The following is a 25,295-nucleotide window of genomic DNA, read 5'->3' on the forward strand; positions in this document are numbered from 1 at the left end:
CACATGATAGTCAGAAGGGATACAAGGATACTTTTGAGGTCTCTGTGAAAAACTCTGAAACTGATTTCATGACATGGGAGATGCTGGCAAAGGACCACCCAGAATGGTGTGCCCTCACCAAAGAAGGTACTATACACTGAGAGCAAAGCACAATTGAAGCAGCTCAAAAAAAATGTGAGACCTGCAAATTTAGAGAATCCACCCCAAATGTTCACATGATCTATTTGTGCCTGACCTGTGATGGAGCATTCTGAGTTCATATTGGTCTGATCAGCCACAGCCAGACACATTGTAATTCGACTCTGATATAGTGATGTCATTTTGGTCTCTCTGAGAACGAAGGACAACAACCAACCAACCAACCTTTCTTTTTCTAATTTGTCAAAGTACATTTGTAAGGATATGATCCTTATTTAATCTTCATCTTTCTTGACCTTTCTGCAGCATCTGAAACTATTGATAACTTTCTCCTCTTTGATGTCTCCTTTCATATCCCTCTTCTAGTCCTCCTTCTGGTCTGACCATTCCTTCTTAGTCTTCTCTGCTGGATATTCATTTGTATTATACCTAGTAGCCATAGGTGGCCTTCAAGGCTTTGCCCTGGTTTCCATTCTCTTTTTATTTTATACTATGTCTGGTGATCTCATCAGCTTCTAGGCAGCTAGCTGGCAAGGCAGATAGACTACTAGGATTAGAACACCTGAATGTAGATAGATGGCACAGTGGATAGTCATTTAATCTGTCTGCCTCAGTTTTCTCAACTGTAAAATGATGATGATAAAGCATCTACTTCACAGGGTTGTTATAAGGATTAAATGAGATAATTTTTATTTAAAAAGCACTTACTGCAGTGTCTTGCACATAGCAGGTGCTATATAAATGCTTATCGCATCTTCTTTTCCCTTCCTGAACAGAGCACAGTACTGGAGTATAAAAGGACCCTAAATGGACTCTCTGACCCTAAACTGTGGGATTACTAGTTGTTTTGCTTTAACTGTTAAAACAGTACTCATATTTAAAAAATAAAAGGAATTTTTAAAACCACAGTTCTCTTTTTTGGGGGGAGGGGAGGAGGTGGCAATAAAACCAACATCTTCTAATTGGTGCAGATGGCCCAGTTTGGAGGCCTTCCCTACCTTCAAGGCCAAGGTCAGCTTCTCCTGAAGGCACACCTCTTCCCCCTGTAGATACTCAATGTCTGCTTCAAGCTTGACTCTCTGTCTGTTCACCTGCTGCCAGAGCATCTCGCGCTCCATCTCAATCTCAGATCGAAGTATTGACAATTTTCCTCTGTAGTCCTCCTCCAGGTGTCTGTAACATACAAATATTAACTCCCAGGTACAGCATTTAAAGCCCTCTTCAGGGTTCTCTGTCCTCTCATATGAAGCCTTCCCTGACCATGCCAACCCACACAAACTCCTGCTGCAGCTATGGTCAGTGTCACACAGAATTAAATTTTTTTTTGTTCTTTTACATTATTCTTATCTGCCCAAGTAAGTTCCTTGAAGGTAAAGAACATGTCTTATGTTCCCTTAGGATCCTTCCCAGTGTCAAATAGTTTTGGGCATAAATGAGGTGCTTAGGGGCAGCTAGGTGGCACAGTGAATAGAGTACCAGCCCTGGAGTCAAGAGGACCTGAGTTCAAATCCAACCTTAGACACCTGACACACTTACTAGCCATGTGACTTTGGGCAAGTCATTTAACCCCAACTGCTCTCCAAAAAGCAAAAAATAAATAAATGAGATGCTCAGTAAATATTTGCCAATTCAATAGGTAGTACAAGGTATATATACTGTTGGACCCGGAGACTGGGAGGCCTGAGTTTAAAACCTAGCTCACTTACGAGCTGTGTGACCCTGAGCAGGTCTTCTTAATTTTTCTCTGCCTCTGTTTCCTCAACTGTAAAATAACCCAAGGACCTACACCACAAGCTACTGCAAAGATGAAATGTAGCAACATAAGCAAAGGGCATTGAAGATTTTAATATGCTATATAAATGCTAGCTATTATGATTATTATTTAATTCAACAAGTACAACAAATGTGCAAGATCCTATACTAGATGCTGCTGGAGATGCAAGAATAAGACATTGCCTGCAATACAATCTAGCAAGGGATGGAAGGAAGTAGGGGATATACAGAAATAAGTAGAATACAGAATGCAAAACAGAATATACTAAAGGCCATTTTCCATGGAAATTTGTCTATGTGCATTTCAAGGCCCACCACTGTCTTGTTGCTGGTTACTTTTTTCAGCCTCATTCATTCTTCCATACCTTCCCCCAGGAACTCTTCCCTGATCCCCCTTTCCCTGCCTCCAACTACAACCAGAAGTGTTCTCTCCTTTCTCTGAATTCTCACAGCACTTGCATGTCTTTATTGTTTCAATTTGGAGTGAGGAAACTTTTTTTTTTAAGTTTAATGAATGGATGGGCTTGGCTGTATGCTTTAACCAAGATTCTCAGGCAGGTGCTCTTCAGCATTTAATGCATTCTCTTTTCTGTTACAGTCGTCTGAATTCATAAGATCATAGATCAAAGTTGGAAGGGATCTCAGGCCATTTAATTCACCCTCCTTATTTTACACATGAGGAAACTGAGGTCCAGGAAAGGTTAGCACATTCCCCAGAACTACACAGGAAATCCTTGGATCCTAGTCATTTGACCCTAGAGATCATGCTTTTTCCACCATACCTTGATGCCTCCTCATTTTATCCCCTCTACTAGAATATAACCTTGGCAACTGCTTCAGGGCTAGGAAATTCTCTCCTCCATTTTTTTTATCTCCCCAGCACCAAAGACAGTGGTTTACACACTGCAGATCCCTAATTCAAAGAGAGAAGTTAAAGACACATCATGATGGTCTTGAATGCTGGGGTGATTAGTGTCATCACAGCATCAGAATTTCCAAGATAAAAAGGACCTCCCTCTCCCCACCCCGGGGAAATTTTGTCCAACCTCTCTCTGGACAGGATTCCCTCTACAATAGATTTGATAATGGGTCCTCTAATCTTGGATGGAGAAATGCTATGATACTACCTTTAGAGGCAGTTCATTCCAATATTGGGTGGCTCTAACTCTTAGATTGTCTTTCTTTATGTTTTCTTTGATAGAAGAAGAAAATAACCCCAAACAGAGTCATTAAATGAGATTGCACTCCACACTGAAACATCTGAGGTCCCCAGCAGGATGCTCAGGGTTTATAGATGAGCCCAGACCAAGCACTTCCCCTGGTAATAACACCCCAGCCTTCTTTCTGCTTTTCCTTCCTTTCTACAATGATTTGTCTATAAAATACACCTCACATCCCTTTCCCTAACCATAGAATTAAGTCACTCAGTGTCCCAAGTAGAAAACAGGCATAATGATAAATAAGGAGTCCTCAAAGCAATGAGAAGATATGAGAGAGTTGGCTGTCTGCTGCCTACGTGGTCTGAGCCAGTCCCCTTATTTAACGTGGTAAGAAGCAGCTGAATAGCTACAATCCTGCATGCTGGCAGCAACCTGTGCAAAGTGCTTGATTGGTTCTGCTAGAATTATCTGACCCAAAAAAGAATGCATGAAATTTGATGTAGAAGGTCCAAAGATTTCAAACAGGAGACTTGTCAAAAATAAAACATGCTTGGGGCTATACTCAGACATTGCTGGATATTGCAATGTGGTGCAACAGAAGAAATTACTTTGGAGTCCGAGAACCGAGATTTAAATTCTCCCCTTTGTCACTTACTACCTGTCTGACCACAGGTAAGTCACTTAACTTCTACTGATCACAGTTTCCTCACCAGTAAAATGAGGGAGGTGTATTCAATGGCCTCTAAGGTCTTCCCCCCCCCCCACCTCCCCGGGGTTTTTAACTTGGAGGCTGTGAGCATTATTTTTAAAAATTTGATAAATGTATTTCAATATACTTGGTTCGGTATACTTGATTACTTTGTAATCTCATTTTATTTCATACTTTTAAAAAGTTTATTCTAAAAGCAGACTTTCAAAGGGGTATATGATATTCAAGAAACCTTTCTCTAAATTTATAGTCCTTTGGCCACTGATGATGACGAGATCTGGGTTCTCCAGAAAATGGAAGGCTCAAAGCTATAGGCCTTTTGCTGAGTATCTCATTCTGCATTCGGTCCAGCACTACAGAGTGCAAGCCATAGACTGACCAAAGCCTTGTCCTAAAGAGCCACAATGGACACTGGATAGGTTGAGGAGGGAGAGCTGCCGGGGAACCAAAAACAAATCTCAAGTCTCCCACACTTTACCTGCCTTCATGAGGCTTGAAAAGTGATAACACATAGCTTATTGCTACTGAAAGAATAACAACCCTTATAGTAATTTTCTAGGGGAATACTATTAATTTTTTTATGTCCTCCCTCTGGCTGCTCATAAAAGATTTCGACATAAACCATTTCCTGACTGTCATACATCTGGGAATGTGATTATAAGTGCAATAAGGTATTTACTGAATTAAATTTTTAGAGCACTGACAAGGGCATCTTTATCCTCCATCTTGGATTAAGTCTAACAAAAATGAGATTATGGAAGAGGGGTATGAAGGAAGGGCTTTTGTCCCCTTGTCCTCAGAAAGCCATGTTGCTAATTTCCTACCAGATACTTAGGGGGAAAATCAGATTCAAGATGTGCACATAACTATAATTCTTAACAGTCTAGCTAATGAACCAATGATTGGAATAGATCATTCAAAAACCATTTATAGTTGGCCTCGGAGTATGTATGTCTTTAAAAAAAGTTTCCTGATTAATTATTCTTTCCTTGGCATATTAGAATTATTGTGTATTCCCTGATCATACCAATGCAAGGAGCATAAAGGTAGTTCATGCTGAGAAGTGGGAGAAAGCTCATATGGAATGTAAAACTTTCTACAGATAATCTAAAAAGTAGAGTAACACAAATGTAAATAAGTTATTATGATTAAATGAATTAAGAGACAATAGCACATTTGATTCATCATTTTATTTCCAGCTGAAATCTAAAAACATTATTTTTAGAAACAATGAAAATTGTTTAGAAGTAGAAAATTCTCAGGAGCTTTTTATTGTTTTTTTACCCTCAAGGTAATTTTCAAGTTGCAGGCTTTTTATGGTTTCATTTCTACTAATGAGCAAAGGAATTACTGAATTAATTCTCTAGGCACTCAAGCTGAATCTCCCTCTATAAAAAATAAAAGCTCTAAGGCCTTACAAAAATGGAATATGATGCTTAATTTGTTTTTCTCTAGTCCATCAAAGAGCCATTAGGCAAGAGGATAAGATGAGAATTTTAAGTATGATGCAAAGCAGTTCTATTAAACATGCTGACCTTTACTGACAAGCTCTTTCCATTATTCTATCAGATTGTCACTTTTAACAGACGTTTTCATCAAGTGGAAACCCCCATACATCTTTATGACCAGTTTTCACAAAATATAGGGCAGACTACATTCAGCAAGTCTAACAAATGCATTATGAGATGAGATGAAAATACATGGCATTTAGCAGCTCTCCATGGGTACCAAATTGTTGATATTAGTTTGTCCTAACTACACTTCCAGGAATTTGCCCAGCCCGAACAGACAACTTTTAAAATTGGAATCTTAAATGATAACAGAGATAGATAGATATACAGACAGATAGATAGATATACAAATAGAGAGATAGAACATTTGTAACGCATTTACTATGTGCTAACTATTGGAGATCAAATAAAGATTCTGCTAGTAGCAAATCCAAATGCATGTGTGATTAAAATGACCATTGAATAACTCAAGTGAGCTTCAAGTTTGATTAAGAACCTTTTAAAAAATGACTTTGATGAACAGATACACTTTACTGTGTATTCTGATCAAGCAGTTGTTTAAAAATCCACTTACCCATAATACTTATCCAAACCACCTAACCATAATACTTATTCCAACCTTGACTTTTAAGAAAAATATCCAGCTCATCAAGTCCCTTCCCCAAAAAAGGGATAGTTGAGGCAAATATAACAGATAAGGCAGGGTGGTTTGGTAGATAGAGTTCTGGGTTTGGAATTAAGAACATTTGAGTTCTAAGTCTGCCTCTGATGCTTGTTTGCATTGTGTGAACTTGGGCTAGGCCAGGGCCACACTTGAGGACCTAGAGAGCCACATGTGGTCTCAAGGCTGCAGGTTCCCCACCTCTGGGCTAATTCCTTAACCTCTGAGCATTAGCTCCCTCATCTTTCATTTAATTTTACAATTTCAAGGTTTGCAATACACTTGACATACATTCCCTCATTTCATAGTCAAAAGAACCTCATATGATAGGTTGCTATTACTATTCCTTTTTTATAGATGGGGGAGCTAAAGCTCAGAGAAGTTAGGCATCTTGTCCAGGATAACACAGCTGCTAAGTGTCTCTGGCAGGGTTTGGACCCAGGTTTTCCTGACTCCAAGCCTGGTACCTTTATCTACTAGGTCTCTCCTCATCTATAAAATTCATACAATAATACATAAGACTTATCTGATAGATAAGTCATTTTCCCCCATATTGCCTTGCAAACCTGAAGATACTCTATAAATATTAGCTATTATCTTTACTTTTATTCTTCTTATGATCTCAATGATTACTTTCATTTCAGAACCTTCTGTACCACTTAAAACATGCTATATAGTATACAGTCTTCAACCTCTGAATAACTAGAGGTAAGATCTCTTAAGCTGCAGGGCACAGCATAGGTCTAGCTATGACAAATCCCTGGATCACAGAATAAGGTGACCTTCAAGTTTGAAGCTTCCTCCATGTGACCTGCTTGGCCTAACAAGAGATTCAAACTTCAGTCAACTAAAAGCTCATCAAAAGCAGAAATTTCAAGGTCGCACTAGCACCAACCTTTCAAAGGAATAGGTTTTAAAGTCTGGTGTCCACAAGGTTCCCTACTGAGAGACTCTGCCTCTAAGGTGGTGAACCCAACAGAGGCCATTTGATAAGAGGGGGAACTTGTGGGAGAGTATTTAAAAGATGAAGGCTCCTATAGGCACCCAACTGTACTTCTTTATAAAATTCAAGGGCTTTGTGACAAGGGAAAAAAAAAACTTTTAAAATCTGAGTACTTTAGGTTTTGATTCCCCCCCCCAATGTGGGTGTGGGAGAGGGAGAGAGATAGAAAATAAATGCTTGTTAACTGAAAAAATAAAGTTAAAAAATTAAGTGGACTCTTTGAAATGGTGTTTGATTTCTGTGTGATTGCAATGCTTATTACCTTATTTACTTTTCAAATGGGAGGAAGTAACTGAAGCATTTTCCTGAAAGAAGGGCTGTAAGAAAGTCCTCAGTGCATTTTAAAAATATGGATGAATGACTTTTCCTACTTAAAAAAAATTTCAAGCCCTGTTTTGAAAAATGCACACAATACAGAAGCAGCAAGATGACAGCTTCAGGGGACAAGAGGGGAGAGCTGACCTTTTTGGGTGGTCCATGCATAGGTCAAAACTATTTTCATAATAATACTGTTGTTGTTGAGTTCTTTTACACTTGTTTCTGACTCTTCATGACCCCATTTGGGGTTTTCTTGGCAAAGCTACTGGAGGGGTTTGCCATTCCTTTCTTTAGCTCATTTTACAGTTGAGGAAACTGAGGTAAACCGGGTTAAGTGACCCTTGCCCAGGGTCACACTGCTAGTGTATAAGGTCACATTTGAATTCAGGTCTTCCTGACTCTAGGCCAAGTGCTCTATCCACTGTACTACCTAGCTTCCTTGCACCATAATAATATTAAGACACTTTAATTTCTAATATAGTGGGCTCCTCAATAATTTTGCTTTTCTGAGGCAACCAGGGTTAAGTGACTTGCCCAGGGTCACATAGCTAAAGTATCTGAGGTCATATTTGAACTCAGGTCCTTCAGTTTCCAGGAGTGGTGCTTTTAATCACTGTACCACCTAGCTACCCTAATAATTTTTAAAAGTATAAATGGATCATGAGACCAAAAAGTCTGAGAACCTACTACTATATAGTCTTGTGCGTTCCTGGCTAAGAGGCCTCCTCTGCCTATTCAAAAGGCCTGGAACGCTGGGATCCTGAATGAGGAAAGGGACTTTTGGTCAGACTTATTGGCCCTTCTCCTGTGGGCCAGAAGGAAACTACAAGGCTGAGCAACAGAGGCCCATTATCAGGCTGGCAACAGAACTGGCCTGGCGTCACAAGACCTGGAAGGATCATTTGCTAATTAGCAGGTGGGCTACTAGGGAAAGCTATGAAATGAAGAAACTGATTGTTTCATGGTAGAGTGATTAGCTGGCACTTTGGGCAAACACCCACATGAGGTTTGTACCACCAGGATGGTAAACCACAGAAAGATCTCTTCCAGGAGCATTCCAGAGAGGTGTTGCTACTGACAGAAGCCGTTGCTACAATAGTATCAATGTAACAAAAACTTAGGTGGAATGAATTTCCCTAAATGTTTTCATTATGGAAGTAGGGAGGTGATTTTATTGCTGGTTAATAATAACAAAACCTGTCTGTATTCATATCATCATAGAATATTCATTCTACAAACATTTTATTAAATTTTCACTGGGGACACAAACATAAACAAAAAAAAAAAAAAACAGTCCCTGCTTTCAAGGAGCTTACATTTCACCTTAGCTTACTTATTTTTGTTGTTCAGTTGCGTTCCATTCTTCATGACCCCATTTGGGTTTTTATTTTTACCAAAGATACTGCAGTGGTTTGCCATTTCCTTCTCCAGCATGTTCCCATTTTACAGATGAAGAATGGAGATAAATAAGGGTTAAGTGACTTGTCCTGGGTCAAATAGCTAGTAAAGTGTCTGAGCCCAAGTTTGAACTCAGATCTTTCTGACTCCAGGCTCAGTATTATATTCAGTGCACCACCTACCTGACCCTTACTTACCTTTAAAACCATAAAGAACTATGTTAACTGCTGTCACTGTTGCCATCACTGCTCTGAAACTAGTCTCTTCTGGCTCTCTTTGACTGCAAAGAATCTAGCTTAATAATCATTTTTGAAAGAATTCTATTTACATTTTTCTCCTTCGGAAATCAAATTATATTTTGTTTGAGCCTCCTTAATTGCATTTAATAGAGTAATTTTGTGTATTATCCTGAGTTACAGTAGAGCTAAGACTTGCTTGTTAAATTTTGAGTGTGAGCATTTACACTTTGGAAATTGGCAAATTTGATTTGAGGCCTCTGATTGGCCTCAGGGCTTAATACTGTTTTACTGATTTCTATTGATGGAGACTATGTTAATAATGCAGATTAAACTTAAAAATGTTCTGTAAATACATTCTCCCCTAGAGAACCAGTTGTTAACCATTTACCAGCACACTCATGATCATGCCTATCTCTGACAAAGTCTTATTTTCCTACTGGTTTATACTCCATAAAGACAGGGCTTACATCTAATATAAACTTTATATTTACCTCAGGGCCCACAGCAAAGTATCCTGCACACAACAAGCAGCTAAAAGCTCTGTTAGCTAAAACCTTTGTGTTACTCTGTGAAGACTTAGTAGTTCATAAAAATTAATTAGAATCATAATTAAATAGGACTGTATTATTTTAAACTGAAAGGAAGCTGAATTCGTTTTTATTATTATTAAATTTTTATTTTTACTTTATTTAATATTTAATAATATAATTATTAAATAAAAGAATTTTTATTAACTATGATAAATAAGCTTAGTTCATTGCTTATTATTAATAATGATTAAGATAATAATTAAATAGGATCATATCATTTTAAGCTGAAAGGAACCTTAAGGTTTAATAATTGTTTTATTATTAATTTTCATTTTTATTGTTAAATGAAAGAAACTTTATTAAATATAATAAATCATAAAGTTGTGTGGATAATTATTAGTAACTAATAATATTAATTAAGATAATAAATAGATCATATTATTTTAAGCTGGAAGGAATCTTAAGGTTCATCTAGTCCAATCCCTTCATTTTAGAGTTGAAAAAAACTGAAGTCCAGAAAGGTTTAAGTCACTGAGGTCTTATGTAGCAGAATGGGATTTCAAAACAAATCCGATCATGCCAAAGACAGTGCTCTTTCTACTATAAGAACATTTAAAAATGAACAAACAGATTTCTTCCTCTATGTTTGATATATTCCATTCCTGGCCTTAGGAGTAACAGAATCTTAAAAGACTGGCACAAGAAGGAACCATCCAGTATTATTTCTTCATTTTACACATGAGGGAATTATCAATCAATCAACATTTATTAAATCCCTACTATATACCAGGCCTGGTGCTGAGTGGTAGGTATACAAAAAGAGGCAAAAGATAGGCCCTACTAATGGGAGAGAGGACACGCAAACAAATATACACAAAGCAAACTACATAGGGGATAAATAGGAAATAATTAGAGGAGGAAAGGCACAGGGGTTAGAGGGGACAACTAGGTGGTGCAGTGGATAGAGCACTGGCTCTGAAGTCAGTAGGACCTAAGTTCAAATCTGGCTTTAGACACCTGACACTAGCTGTGCGGCCCTGGGCAAGTCACTTAACCCCGACTGCCTCACAAAAAAAAGAGGGAAAAAAGAGGGGTTAGAAAAGACTTCCTGCAGAAGGTTGTTATTTGTCTAAGCTCATACCTAGTATCTCTCTCATCCCAGACAGTTCAATTCTATGAAACCCTACTTGCTGCCCTTCCAGATGCCCTGCTCAAGTTGGAATCCCCATTATCTTTGGGCTAATGGCTTTTTGGGTTACAGCCAATGCAGCTTCTTTCCATCACTTAACCAATGTTCTAAAAAAGTCAATGTCTGTGTGCTGGTATTGGTGTGGGAACACACTGCCTTCAAGAAAATCACAAACAGCCAGGTTCCAATATGTCCTGTCCAACCCTCACTCAGGGCTGTCTATTGAAATTCATGTCACAGAATTCTCCAACACTGACACATATTGTTTTATCTTTGACTCTCCTCTCATGCTTCTCTCCTCCTCCTCCTCCCAGGACGACAAAGGAAAATCAAGTGTATTAATATTATTAATATAATTTAATCATCTCACTATTCATTTAATTATCTCATTATGGGTATAATATCTAATTATTTCATTAATAGAATTATTAATATTATTATATACATCATAATATTATAATTATATTTTAATATTTATAATTAATGTTCATGTTGCATAAATATTAATATAATATTTAATTATCTCATTAGTAATATAATATTAATTCCCAAAACAACAAAGAAGACAATGATAATAATAATAGCTGGCATTTACATAGTACTTTATGGTTACATTAATTGGTTCAATGGAATGAGCACTGGCTTTGGAGTCAAAGGAGATAGGTTCAAATCTTAACTCTGACACTTATGATATTGCCTATGTGACCCTAGGCAAGTCACTTAAATAGTTAGTGCCTCAATTTCTCATGTACAAAATGAGGGAGGAGGAATTAGACAAAGTTATTATCCAATGATTCTCATGACAACTCTGTGAGCTAAGTAGTCCAAGTATGACAATTATTATCTGTTTTTACATATGAGGTGACTGAGAACCAGAGAATTTAAATGACTTAGCCAAAGCTGTGCAAACAGTAAACAACAGAGCAGAGACTGAAATCCTGGTCTTTTGATTCCAAGTCTAGGGCTGTGAAACCAGGGACAAGTCATTTAATGTCTCTGAGAATCAGTTTCCTCATCTATAAACAGGGATAATAATACTTTACTATTTAACTCCCAGGGTTGCTGTGAGGCTCAAATGAGACATAATGCATACAGATCATAAAACATTGTATATGTGTTAGCTGTTATTATTGTTGTTGTCATAATGCTGTTATTTGTTATTAGAATCAAATTAGAATTTGTATATAAAGTACTTTACCAATCTTAAAGAACTATAAAAATGCCAGGTATCATCACATAACCACCACACCATGCTGCTACCAATAAGAGTAATAATGAAATAAGGAGAAATATCCTTTCAAATTGCTTGAAACTCTATTATTCATAAATGTTTTCAAATCAAGGCAGTACTTTTGAGAGTGGAACTTAGTGGATTTTCTCAGGAAACATTACACAGAGTTGGAAGACAGTGACAGAGCTAGCAACCCAACACCTCCTCAGCTATAAGCATCATACAGTGAATGCCTTGCTTAGCAAGTTTTCTTTCTTTCTAAAACTTCTGTTTTCCTCACCCAAAAAGGACAAATGGGTGGCAAAGAGGGAAGCCCCACCTCTGCCTCTGACTAGTAATAATAAAAGATGCAAGACCAACTTCATCAAATGCAAGTCTGCTCACAGATTCAAATAGTTTCAGCCCACATTCCAAGATTTATGAGGGTTTGAAGCCCATACATACTGTCCTTAAATTGGCAACTGTATCACCTAGGTTTTATATCCTCTCAGTCATCTTCTGCTCTTTCCCCTCTACCATCTCCCACGTCCAGTCCAATCAATTACCAGGTCTTAACCAATTCTACCTCCATGACAACACTCTCTTCTCTCCCTCTTCACCCTTTTAGTTCTCACACAGCTACTACCCTAGCTAAGATCTTATGACCTCTCTTGGCAGGCTAAAGCTCCTAATTAGTTTCCTACTTCCAGTTTCTCTCCTCACTATTTCAGCTTCCTCAAAGCTATCAAAATAATCACACTTAGTTCTTACCATAAGATTTCTCCTGACCAAAAGTGCTTGTCCACTGTCTCTTGTGTAAAATGTAAACTCCTTAATCTAGCATTTAAGGTACTCCAGAATCCCCCCTCTCCCCTACCTTTTCTAGCCCTATTTTCTAGCCCTTTCATTAACTCTATATTCTAGCCAAACAGAACTAGCTGTTTTTGACCTTGATACTCTATTGTCTCTGTGTATATTCACATAAGCCATACCCTCTTACCTGCAATGCTATACCCATTTCTGCCTCTTGAAACCCGTCTCTTTCTTTAGACACTCAATTCAGGTATCACATCTTCTATAAAGCCTTCCCTGGTCCTTTCCCTTCCCCAGTTGTCAGTGTTCTCTCATACCTCAATTATTTTTCTATTATTTGTGCACCCATAGTGTGTTCTCAGTTGAATGAAAGCTCCTTGAGAATAAGAACTTTTATTTTTGTCTCTGTATCCTTAGACTCTAGCACATAAGCAGGTGCTAAAAAAACACTGGTTGAAATTAATTTGAGATGCACAGATTTTTTTTAAAAAAAGAAATGGTGGGTAGACTATAAGTCTAATTTACACATCCAAATGGATATTTTCTAGGTTTCAGGTGAGCTAAGCATATTAATGATAACTAAGATAAGAGTTAGCACTTATTTATAGAAAACTTTAAGGTTTATGAATCATTTTTTGTTTTTTTAAATTTTTTTCTCACAACATCCCTGGGAGATAACTATTGTACTCATTTTACAGATGACAAAACTGAGGCCAAAAGAGGTTACAGGACTTGCCTAGGATCACATATTTAAGTGTCTGAGGCAAGATTCAAACTCAGGTCTTCCTAACTCTAAGTTCAGCATTCTCTTCACTATACCTAGCTGTATTATCAACGCTATTTCCAAGCAACCTCAGCTAAAAAGAAGAAAAAATAACAACAATAAGAGTATTTATATAGCACTTTAAGATTCATAAAGCACTTTATAAGTTATTTCATTTGATCTTCACAACCCTGAGACAACTGGTACTATTATCCCCATTTTACAGATGGGGAAACTGAGACAGGGAGTCATTAAGTGATTTGCCCAGCATCACACAGCTAGTACGTATCTGAGGTTGGATTTGAATTCAGGTCTTCTTACCTTCAGATTCAGTGCTTCAGTGACGTCAACTCAAACAGAAACCCTGTGGGCAGCATATTGACTTAGAAAACCATAAATTAACATTGTCTATTTTGTATCTTATTTTATTTATTTTGTCAAACATTTCCCAATTACATTTTAATCTGGTTCAGCCTCACTTAGGAGTTTTGCACTGCTGGGAAGTGAGTTTGACACATCTGGTGTACAGGAAGGACCCTCTGGACATAAGCGTAATGTATATGAATATAGGAATATAGGGATTAACATCCAGGTCAACCTAACCCCAAGAAATTGGCTTCACATACTTGATTTTGCTTTCATTGAGGTGCTCCATGGCAATGTGACAGTCATCCATCTCTTTGACAAACTCCAAGTTCCGTTTTTCCAATTTCTCCAAATCATGCCTCAGTTTGTCTCTTTCTTTCACTGTCTGCTCAGCTTGCCCTCTGTGCAGAGAGGAAGGAGACATTATTGAGTTCAAATCACAACACTAACAGTCTCATTTGCTCTTACATGGAGAGATTAAAATAAAAGAAGAACTTGCAATTTGGTAACGGCAGGATGGAAAAGGAGAAAGTGTCTGTTCCTGTCCTTTATAGGTACTGGGAGGCAGTGCTGCTGTTGGATGTACATGGCTGCAAACTCAGTCAAGTAGGCCAAAGGTGAATGGAACAGGTCAGCACTCTCTGGGATTATCTAGTCTTCTGGTCTCTCTGCATCACTGCTGAGGCCTTGGTCTAGCCTTGTTTCAATACAACTTTTAAGGCTCACTGATAAAGTCAGTGGGTTCCAAAAGGAGAATTCTCCCTATCATCAAATCTCTTGCCACTTGGAAAACATGCTGATTATACTCCATAGAATTAAAAAATAAAAGTAAGTTCAGTTCTTTTTAAAATTCAGCTAGCAAAGCTCTCTAAAATTGCTCAGTTCCAACTAGACTGAAACTCTTTAAAGGGAAGTGATTGTGACTTTTATTTTATTTTCCCAGATCATATTGTATGGTGTTATGCATAAAGTAGGTGCTTAAAAAATGTGTTTTGAACAAATAAGCAACACTAGATTGGATTATATGTAAAACTATATGTTCAATTATTTACACATTCCTCAAATTGTATGTTAATTGGTTCCAGTTTTCATCTGGATTTTATCATCTTAATGTAATACAATTTTTGTTATTTTATCTGGAAGTATTAAACTTAAGAAAAGTGAGTTAATTTTCTATTAATGTTATTTCCTGTTTACTGCCTGGGGAACAGAATGTGCTATTTGCAATAATTCCTATAATTTTAAAAGCATCAATCAATAAATATATAAAAATAATCATTCCACTTATCTTCTTGGCAAACAAAGAGAATCTATAAATAGCTAAATCTCAAATAGAATTTGATTAAAATGGGATCATAATGTAATTGACATATTGTCCCTGTCAAAACTCTTATTTTGAGACTGTGTAAGAGGTTGGGAAATGTTTTCTGCTTTCCTTTTGGTGTCCAGGACCCAACACCACTGAGAAAATCAGATCGATTTTTTAAACTTTCTTGATTTATTGGACTATTTTCAATCTTGATTAGCAAAATCAAATTTCAAAATAATAAAATATATTTCTATCTTCCTTTTTTAATCTTGATATTATTTTGTTCAATTAGACACTGAATAACTATTTAAATAGTCATAAATTTAGAGTTTATTGTTTGCTGTCCCTTTTCAAAAAGATTTCAGAACACCTCAGTTGGCAAGGCTAGGGTCAGGATCACTCTAATCACGTGAAAATGAAAACCTGAAAAGGGTAATGAGTCAGTTTTCAAGTTTTACAAGTCATAAGTTGCTCAGGTTGAGAAACATGTACTGCAAGGAAACTTTAGTCTTCATTTTCTTCGTTGTTTATTTTTTCTCCTTCCATACGTAGACTTAGAAATAAAGGTAGATAAAAGAAAAGGTTCTGCACATTGGCCACTTTCAGTGTTGCCTATTCTTTGGTGGGAACTTGAATAATTTCCTAGGTATCTGGACACTAGTCAGTCCTTTCCCCTTTGTTCTGTCTTTCTCTCTTCACCTCTTGACTGCCTATCTACCTCAAATGCTGCCTACACCAGGAGACCTTCCCCAATTCCCTGATTGGTAACAACCTTTACCTCAGATTTCACCCAACATTTTGTTTTGTAACTCTCTGAGAAGTTTCTCAAGTATACTGTGCATTTTAGTTATTTGGCATCTTACTGGAGTAGTTAGACTATATGATCCTTGAATGCTAGAATGGCATCTTATTTAAATTTTGTATTATTCCTCCTCCAAAGGCTAAATTCAAGGTAAGTTCATAATCTAACTTCACAGTAGGCATTTAATAAATGTTCATTGATTAAATGATAAAAGAAGGGATTCTATAACACAGGGTGCTCCCAAGGTTAGCTGTTCTTCCCTGACAACCTGGAGATTCTCCATAGACATGGCCACTGGTCCAACACTTCCTCCAATATATATCACATCCCATGTGTTTGAAATTTTCAATAAAGCTAGCTAACACATAGATACCCAGAATCCATCACAAGTCTCTAACCAATATATACAAACAGAAGGTTCTTACTGTAGATAGCAGAGTTCATGTCTGTAGGAAGCCAAGGCTGCCTGCTGAATTCCACTACCAGTCATCAGCTCATTGTCAAAGGCCCATGTCAGTTCCAAAAGGTTCACCTTATCTTCCATGTTGAAGTCAAGGTTCTAGAAATAGTAAAAATCCCACTGCAGTCATTGGCAGATGAGCCTTTTGCTAACAATAATCAACAGCATTTACTGGAAATTTTAATAAGAATAAGTCAAATTTAAAAGTACTTATTATGTGCCCAGAAATGTGCTAAGTGCTGCAGAGACAAAGAAAGTAAAAAAAACAGCTGTTGCCTCAAAGAGCTCAGTCTTAGGAGGAGACAACATGCAAATAACCATGTACAAACAAGATACATACAAGAAATGAAGATGTCATCTCAAAGGGAAGGAATTAAGATAAAGATGGATAAGTAAAGGCTTTTTGCAGAAGGTGGGATTTTAACTGAAAGTTTAAGGAAGCCTGATATAGATAGATAGAGAGAGGGATTTACACACATAGGAAAAAAATTTAAAATACATATATATCTCCTATATATGTGTATTCTCTCTCTTTCTCTCTCTCTCTATATGTGCGAGTATATATATATATATATATATATTTTATGTGTGTGTATATACACACACGTATAAATATATACACATGTCTGTGTATATATACATATATGTATATTTCCATATATTCTATGTGTGTGCATACATATACACATATAGATGCACTTACATGTATCTATATATGTGAGTTATATATACATGTATATGTATATATGTATGTTTGTGTGTGTATACATATGTATGTTTATATATACAGGGCATCCCAAAAATCTTAATGTAGTTATAAGCTTTAATAAGCTTTGGCTTTGGGGACACCCTCTCTGTATAACATCCCATCTAGCAAGCTAACTAGCATAGTAACTGACATTTAGATAGTAACATTTAAAGTTTGCAAAGCACTTCACACATATCACTGCACTGGAGCCTGCTATGACCCTATGAGGCACAGACTATATGTATTACAGGTATTAATATCATGTACATTTGCAGATATGGAAACAGAGGTTGAGCAAAGTTAAGCCTGCGGTCATACAGCTTGTGTCTGGAAGAGCAATATGAACTTTGGTCTTCCCATACTATCCCAGTGCTGTCAAACTCAAATAGAAATGGGGGGTCACATACATATATAAGGATCTCTGCAGGCCACATACAGACTTAGTTTCAAAATGTAATACTGTCTATATTTTACTGAATTTTTATTTATTTGGTTAATTTTGTGACATTTTGATCTGGTTCAGGCCACCCTTGGGAGTAGTGTGGGCTACATGTGGCCCTTGGGCTTTACTCAGGACAGAATAGCATGCAGGGCACTTTATTTTATTTTTTGCTTTTTGGAGGGCAATTGGGGTTAAGTAACTTGCTCAAAGTAAGTGTGTCAAGCATCCAAAGCCAAATTTGAACTTAGGTCTTCCTGATTCCAGGGCTGGTGCTCTATTCACTGTGTCACCTAGCTGCCCCCAGGCCATTTTATATAAGTGGTCTCTCCTTCAAATGATATGGGAAGTCATATGTTGTGGAAAGAAAAAAATCATCTCTTATGCTATAGAAAATGTGCCTCTATGCTGTGAATAATTCCTGGATCTTGGCTCTTAGCATGACTTGTGATCATTTGATAAACTTATTGGGTTAGAGCTAGAATGAAAGACGTGTAGCCTGATCCCCTAATTTTAAAGATGATGACACTGAGGTCCTCAGAGGGGCAAAGATTTGCCCAAGGTCACACAGATAATGACCGAGTCAGTATTAGAATCTGTGTCTTCTGACATGGATCCTTTACACTATCTCATACTTCCCTCCCACATGGAATCTTAGAGTTAGAAAGGATTTTACATACTACCTAGTCCAACCCTTGGTTTCATTTTTGCCCTAGCATCCTGCCTGGCACCTATGTCAACATGGTGAGGACCTCAAATTCTGTACTTGCTCCATCTCAAAGATCTGTAAGTTTTAACAAACAGGTTTTTTTTTCTTTTTAACTGACATCTTTTGTTTTGACATTGCTTAATTTCCCCTCTTTATCCCTCCCTTTCTTACTCCAGAGAACCATCTAACAAAATTTTTAAATGGGGAAAAAGAAAAAAAAATCAGCAAAACTTATAAGTCCATTAAAAATATAACAACAGGGGCGGCCAGGTAGCACAGCGAGTAAGAGCACCGGCCCGTGTCAGGACGACCTGGAGATCGAATCCCAGGCTCAGACACTTAGCACCCACCCAGAAACACCTGGCCGTGTAACCTTGAGCAAGTTACTTAACCCCAATTGCTTTAAAAAAAAAATGTAACAACATAGGAATGTCTTCACACCTATGGACTTTCCTCCACCTTCATCAAATATGCTAAAGGCTACACACAATTCAAGTCACAGGCAATAGGACACTCCAGGACAAATGGGATATCATTCAAGCCCCCATTTCCTCATTGGTTCTATCAGAAGATAAATGACCTGCTATCTCCCAACCTCCCCTGAATGCTGCAAGGGAAAAAAACGTTCTTATGTGCAGGGCCATTTGAGCTCTTTGAGAAGAGGGGAAGCACAGTGTCAGCTGTTAGAATAATAATTATAACACAAGTTATGATTATGCAAGTGCTGACTTTTTGACAATGACAAAGCTTTGTGCATTACCAAGGAGCAGCCAGGGGAACATGTCTCAGCAGGGTAAAATCTCCTCAGGAACAGTTATCAAAAATGACAGTGGCTTCTAACTAGCCAAACAAAATCAAGTTGGTTTACAGGCACTCTGAAAGAGCAAGATCTTAAGCCTCCTCCTCTAGAAGAAGAACCTTACAGGCACTGATTCTAGGCCCCTTCCCTTTTTTGGGGGGAGGGAGGGGGGGTGGTTGCTTTTTGGAGGGCAATTGGGGTTAAGTGCCAGGACCCTTTCAAGAGAGCATCACCATGGGGAGAATGAGAAGATCAATAAGAACACTGGGCCAACTGGAAAGGAAGGCAGGAGGGAAGGCATGCAGAAAGGTAAAGAGGAAGGAAGGAAAGAAGGAAGGCAGGAAGGAAGGCAGGAAGGAAGGCAGGAAGGAAGGAAGGAAGGAAGGAAGGAAGGAAGGAAGGAAGGAAGGAAGGAAGGAAGGAAGGAAGGAAGGAAGGAAGGAAGGAAGGAAGGAAGGAAAAAAGGAATTCTCTCCCTCCCGTCTGAGTGGCAAAAAAGGAGGCAGCAGCGTAATGGAGAAAACAGAGTTTGGAGTCAGCGATCTGGGCTCCAATGGCCTTTCAGACATCTCATACTGGATGACATTTTTTTTTGGTCTTTTTTGGAGGGGGGAAAGGAAGGGCAATTGGGGTTAAGTGACTTGCCCAAGGTCACACAGCTTGTAAGCATAAAGTGTCTTAGGCTGTATTTGAACTCAGGTCCTCCTGCCTCCAGGGGCGGTGCTCTATTCACTGCACCACCTAGCTGCCCCTGGATGACATCTTAAACTCACTATGTGTAAAAATGAACTCATTCTCTTGCTACCTAAACCCTACCCCCTTCTACCTTCCCTATTACTATAGAGAATAACACCATCCTCCCAGTCCCTGTGGCTCACACTTAGGAGTTATCCCAGATTCCTCACTATCTCTCACCCCTCATAGCCAAGCTGTTGCTAAGGCTTGTCGACTTCACCTTTACCACATCTCTTGAATACTCCCCCTTTTCTTCTCTGACACTGCCACCCCCCTGGTCCAGCCTTTATCATCCCACACTTTGATCACTAGATTTACCTGCTGGTGAATCTGCCTGCCTCAAGTCTCTGCCCAGTCCAGTCCATCCTCCATACAGCCACCTAAGTAATTTTCCTATAGTGTGGTTCTGACTATGTCACCTCCTCTACTCAATAAACTTTCGAGTGGCCTCCTATTGCCTCCAGGAGCAAATAAAAATGCTCTGTTTGTAATTCAAAGCCTTTTGTAACCTAGTCCCCTAAAGCTTTCCAGTTTTTTTACACCTTATTTATTCTTCAAACCATTGACTCCAGTCAACAACACACTCCATCTATTGGCTCAGGGCATTTTCTCTGGCTGTCCCCCATGCCTGGAATGCTCTCCCTCCTCTTCTCCAACTCTTCTTCCTTTAAGACCCCTTTGGCTTCCTTTAAGTCCCAACTAAAACCCCATAGGATTTTATAGGAAGCCTTCCCCAGCCCCTTTTAATCCTAGTGCCTTCCTTCTTCATTTATTTCCTATTATCTTGTATCATTTGCTTTGTATATCTTTCTTTGCATGTTGTCTCCCTCATAAGCTCCTTGAAGGCACGGACTATCTTTTTCCTCTTTTTGTAGGGCTTAGCACAGTGACTGACACTTAGTAGGCACTTAAATGTTTATTGAACTAAACATAATTGGACTGGCATGCACAAAAATAAAATGTTTTAAACATTTTTGTTTGTTGAGAACAAAGAAGGGATTTAACTACTAAATCTGGCATCTAGGTGGAGCAGTGAAAACAATTCTGGACCTGGAGTCTGTAGTCAGAAAGACCTGAGTTCAAATTCAACCCCAGGCACTTACTAGCTATGTAAACAGGAACAAGTGGCTTAACCCCGGTCTGCCTCAATTCCTTTATCTGTAAAATGGGGATAATAGTAGCACCTATTCTCAGGGTTACTGTGAAGATCAAATGAAACAATATTTGTAAAGTGATCTGCAAACCTTAAAGCATTATATAAATGCTGGCTACTTTAAGTGCAAATATGAGTCTGTGCATGTGTTTTCTTCCGACATATCAGCACAGTTAACCTCTTTAATAAATCCATAGTCAGAGGTGTCATCCCTTCTGACTTCTATGATCCTTGTATTTTAAATCTTGAAATGAAAACAAGAGTGTTTCAAACCAACCTTCTCTGCTAAGGATTTTCTATCACAACAAAATAGGAAAGGACATATGTACATATCCTATCTATAATCTCCTGAAAGCAAAATTCTATTCTATTTGGTTCCCTGGTTTGTTTGTTTTTTCTTTTCTAAATCTTATGCTTCTCTAACTGTGGATGGTGGCTTCCATGGTAATTCTGGCTCCCAACCCTTTTAAGAAAGGTACTTGCATCCCATCAGGGCTCAGACACTTAGCACCCACCCAGAAACACCTGGCCATGTAACCTTGAGCAAGTTACTTAACCCCAACTGCTTAGAGGAGGCCAGGTGGCACAGTGAGTAAGACCACCAGCCCCAGTATTGGGATGACCTGGGGATCAAATCCGGGCTCAGATACTTAGCACCACACCCAGAAATAACTGGACATGTAACCTTGACCAAGTTACTTAACCCCAATTGCTTAAAAAAAAAAAAAAAAAGAAAGGTACTTCACTAAAGCACCAAATGATCTGTGCCAAACCTGCAAGATCTCCTTGCCATTCTTTATGCCTTCTTGTGCCCAAAGGGCTATGACTTGTTCAGGAACAGCAAACCCAGTGCCATCATCAATGCTGGAGAAGAGGCGCACATCCATGCAAATGGACAGAAGGGATGATGTGGTGGAGGTTCTACAACCATTCTCCTCATAGACCTGCAGATTGGTAAAAATAAAAACGTCTGTATACATACCATCTCTCTCTCTCTCTCTCTCTCTCTCTCTCTCTCTCTCTATATATATATATATATATATATAAAACATACATAATAGTAACAACAGTGATAATCACAACAACTATCATTTATAAAATCCTATGTCAGGTACTGTGCCAAGTACTTTATAAATATTATCTCATTTTATCCTCAAAATAACCGTAAAACTAAGTAGTATTATTATCCTCATTTTACAGTTGAGGAAACTGAGGTAAATATGGTAAAAAAAAAAAAATGCTCAGGTTCATAAAGCTATTAAATATCTGAGGCTGGATTTCAATTTCCTGACTCCAGGACCAATTCTCTGTCTACTTTGCCACCTACCTGGCATACATATATACATACACCCATAACTACACACATAATCACACATGTACACACACATGTGTACACAAACACATTTTCATATGTGTATATCTATGCTATGATAGAACAACACCATTTTCATATGTATATGTTTGTGTGTACATATCTATCAACATAAGGCCGTTTCACAAAAGTAATGTTATTTTTGGGTCCTGTCCAACTCTTCATGAGTTCATTTATGGTTTTCTTGGCAAAGATATTAGAGTGGTTTGCCATTTCCTTCTTCAACTCATTTTATAGATGAGGACATTGAAGCAAACAGGGTAAAGTGACTTGACCAGGGTCACACAATTAGTAAGTATCTCAGGCCGGAATTGAACTCAGTTCTTCCTGATTCCAGGCCTGGTGCTCTATTCCCTAAGCCACCTAGCTGGCCATAAAAGCAACATGCTGCAACAACTTCTAAATGATGCTCTCTATGTAGGGTGTCCCAAAAGTGTTAGTGTAATGTTTTTGCTTAAATACTGTACTAAGACTTTTGGGACACCATGTATATAAATAAGATAAATGTGATGCACATGAGAAAAATGTCCACCAATAGCCCTTAGTCCTGTTAAATTTCTCTGGCATCTTCAGCAGCTCCACTGTCCCTCATAAATGGCAGGAGCTTCAAAGTGGACATTTCAGCACATCTAGATGCCAAGGTCACCTCAGGTTTTAATCTCTGGCCTAAGTCACTCTAAGTTGGTTATCATATATGCCTCCTTCTTTGAGTCTGTGCTAGTCGTATTTATTGCTCATTATTTTTTGATTTGATTTTATCACATCAAGCTTTTAACAATAATATAGAACACTAAAGGCTTGCAAAACATATAATCCACAATGCCTCACTGGATACAGATAATGACACTGTGAAGTCAGTATGCTAGACATTATTATCCCCATTTAATAGATGAGGAAACTGAGGGTCAGAGAAGGTAAAAAATTTGCTCATGGCCACAAAGCTATTAAGTATTAGAGGTGAGATTCCAAGTTATCTCTTGACTCCAAGTCAAGGGCTCTGTCCCACCATACTGCCTGGCCTCACTCATCACATACTAATCTATTTTGGAAGTTACTTTAGGTACTTGTTCTATCCCTCCTTTTTGTTGTTACTTAGCTCATTAGTCATCTCTGATTTTTTATGACCTCTTTGGGGTTTTCTTGACAAAAGATATGGAGTGAATTGCCATTTCCTTCTCCAGTTCATTTTACAGATGAGAAATTGAGGCAAAAAGGGTTAGATAACTTGCCCAGGGTCACTCAGCTAGTAAATATCTGAGGTTAGATTTGAACTCAGGTCCTCCTGACTCCAGGGCTGGTACTCTATCCACTGCCCCACCTAGCTGCCCTCTATCCCTCCTATGAGATTGTAGATTCCTGGAGGAAAAGGTCCAGGGATCTTATTGCACCCCTACAACACTTAGTACAGGGGCTTGCACAAAATGAACACACTTAAAACATTTATTAGACAAAAACATTAAAAAAAACAACAACAGATTTTACAGATGCCAACTCCAATGGCCTTTGGTCCGTCTTCATTCTTCTGGACCTCTCTATAGCCTCTGACATCACCCTCTTCTGCATTGTCTTTCTTCTCTCTGGGTTTTCATGATACAGTTTGCTCCTGTATCTCCTACTACCTGTCTGACCCTGCCTTTGGAGTCTCCTTTGCTAGATCTTCTTCTAGGTCATGCTCACTAACTGTGGGTGTCCCCCAAGGCTCTTCCCCAGGCCCTCTTCTCTTCTTCTGTACTATCACACTTGGTGTTCTCATCAAATGTCATGGGTTCAATGATCATATCTATATAGATGGTCCTCAGACACACTTATCTAGCTCTCATATTTCCAACTCCCCATTGGACATCTCAATCTAGATGCCTCATAGGTACCTTAAACTAATCTTGTCCAAAACAGAACTCATGATCTTTCCTCCAAAATCATCCCCTCTTCCTAACTCCCCCATTGATGTCAAAGACACCACTATTCTCCCAGTCACCCAGGAAGCTGGGTATCATCCTCAACTCTCTGATTTCTTTTACTCCCCCATACTCAATACGTTGTCAACCACTATTGTTTCTAAATTCATAATATATCTCATATACACCCCTTCTCTCTTGACATTGTCATTATTCTATCACAAGTCCTCATCATCTCATGCCTGGACCATTGCCATAGCATTCTGCTCAGCCTCACTGCCTTGTATTTCTCCACTCCTGTTCATGCTTCACTTAGCTGTCAAATTCATTTTCCTAAGAACAAATATGACCATGTCATTCCCTACCCCATTCCATTCAATAAACTTCAATAGTTCCCTATCCCCTCCAGGATCAAATATAAAATCCTCTGTTTGGCATCTACAGCTCTTTTAAACCCAGCCCCTTCCTATCTACCCAGGCTTCTTATAACTTACTCACATCCACATACCCTACAAGTTAGTGACATTGGCCCAACTTTTGTGACTCACACATGCCATCTTCAGTCTCTGCACATTTTCACTGGCTGTCCCCCATGCTTAAAATAGTCTCCCTCATTATCTCTATGGCTTAGCTTCCCTGGCTTCTTCAAGTCTGAGTTAAAATCCCACCTTCTGCAAGAAGACTTTCCCATTCCTCATAATTTCCCAGTCTTCTCTCTGAGATCATTTACATTTTATCCTGCATATGTATCTTGTCTGTACATAATTGTTAACATGTTGTCTCCTTTATTTGATTATGAGCTCCCGGAGGGCAGGGGCTTTTTTGACCTATCTTTCTATTTTAAGTACTTACACAGTATCTGGCACATACTAAGTGCTCTCTTTTTGCCTTCAATCCTTCCCAACATCAGGGTCTTTTCTAATGAGTCCCATCTTCTCATTATGTGACCAAAGTATTTAAGCTTTAGCTTCAGTTTTTGACATTCCAGTAAATAGATTGCATTTCTTTAAGTATTGATTGATTTGATGACCTACTGGCAATAGTGGGTACTATATAATTCTAGCTATTATTTTTTATCCATTATAGTACAACA

General features: G+C 38.4%; 1 protein-coding gene across 4 annotated transcripts in view; it reads right to left on the reverse strand.

Moving 5' to 3' along the window:
* Nucleotides 1-25,295, reverse strand: part of NINL (ninein like) — a 188,856-nt gene that overhangs the window by 61,002 nt on the left and 102,559 nt on the right. For all 4 annotated transcript variants that reach the window (XM_069075549.1, XM_069075548.1, XM_069075550.1 and 1 more), the window contains 4 exons: nt 21,709-21,879; nt 16,318-16,451; nt 14,042-14,182; nt 1,137-1,311 (listed from right to left, as the gene is read on the reverse strand). In XM_069075549.1, coding sequence (XP_068931650.1) covers nt 1,137-1,311; nt 14,042-14,182; nt 16,318-16,451; nt 21,709-21,879 — 621 coding nt within the window. The remainder of the gene's footprint in view (nt 1-1,136; nt 1,312-14,041; nt 14,183-16,317; nt 16,452-21,708; nt 21,880-25,295) is intronic.

This window comes from Petaurus breviceps, unplaced genomic scaffold (assembly GCF_028583685.1).
Source record: "Petaurus breviceps papuanus isolate PSGF00001 unplaced genomic scaffold, PetGlider_PUasm1.0 90919, whole genome shotgun sequence".
Lineage (NCBI taxonomy): Eukaryota > Metazoa > Chordata > Mammalia > Diprotodontia > Petauridae > Petaurus > Petaurus breviceps.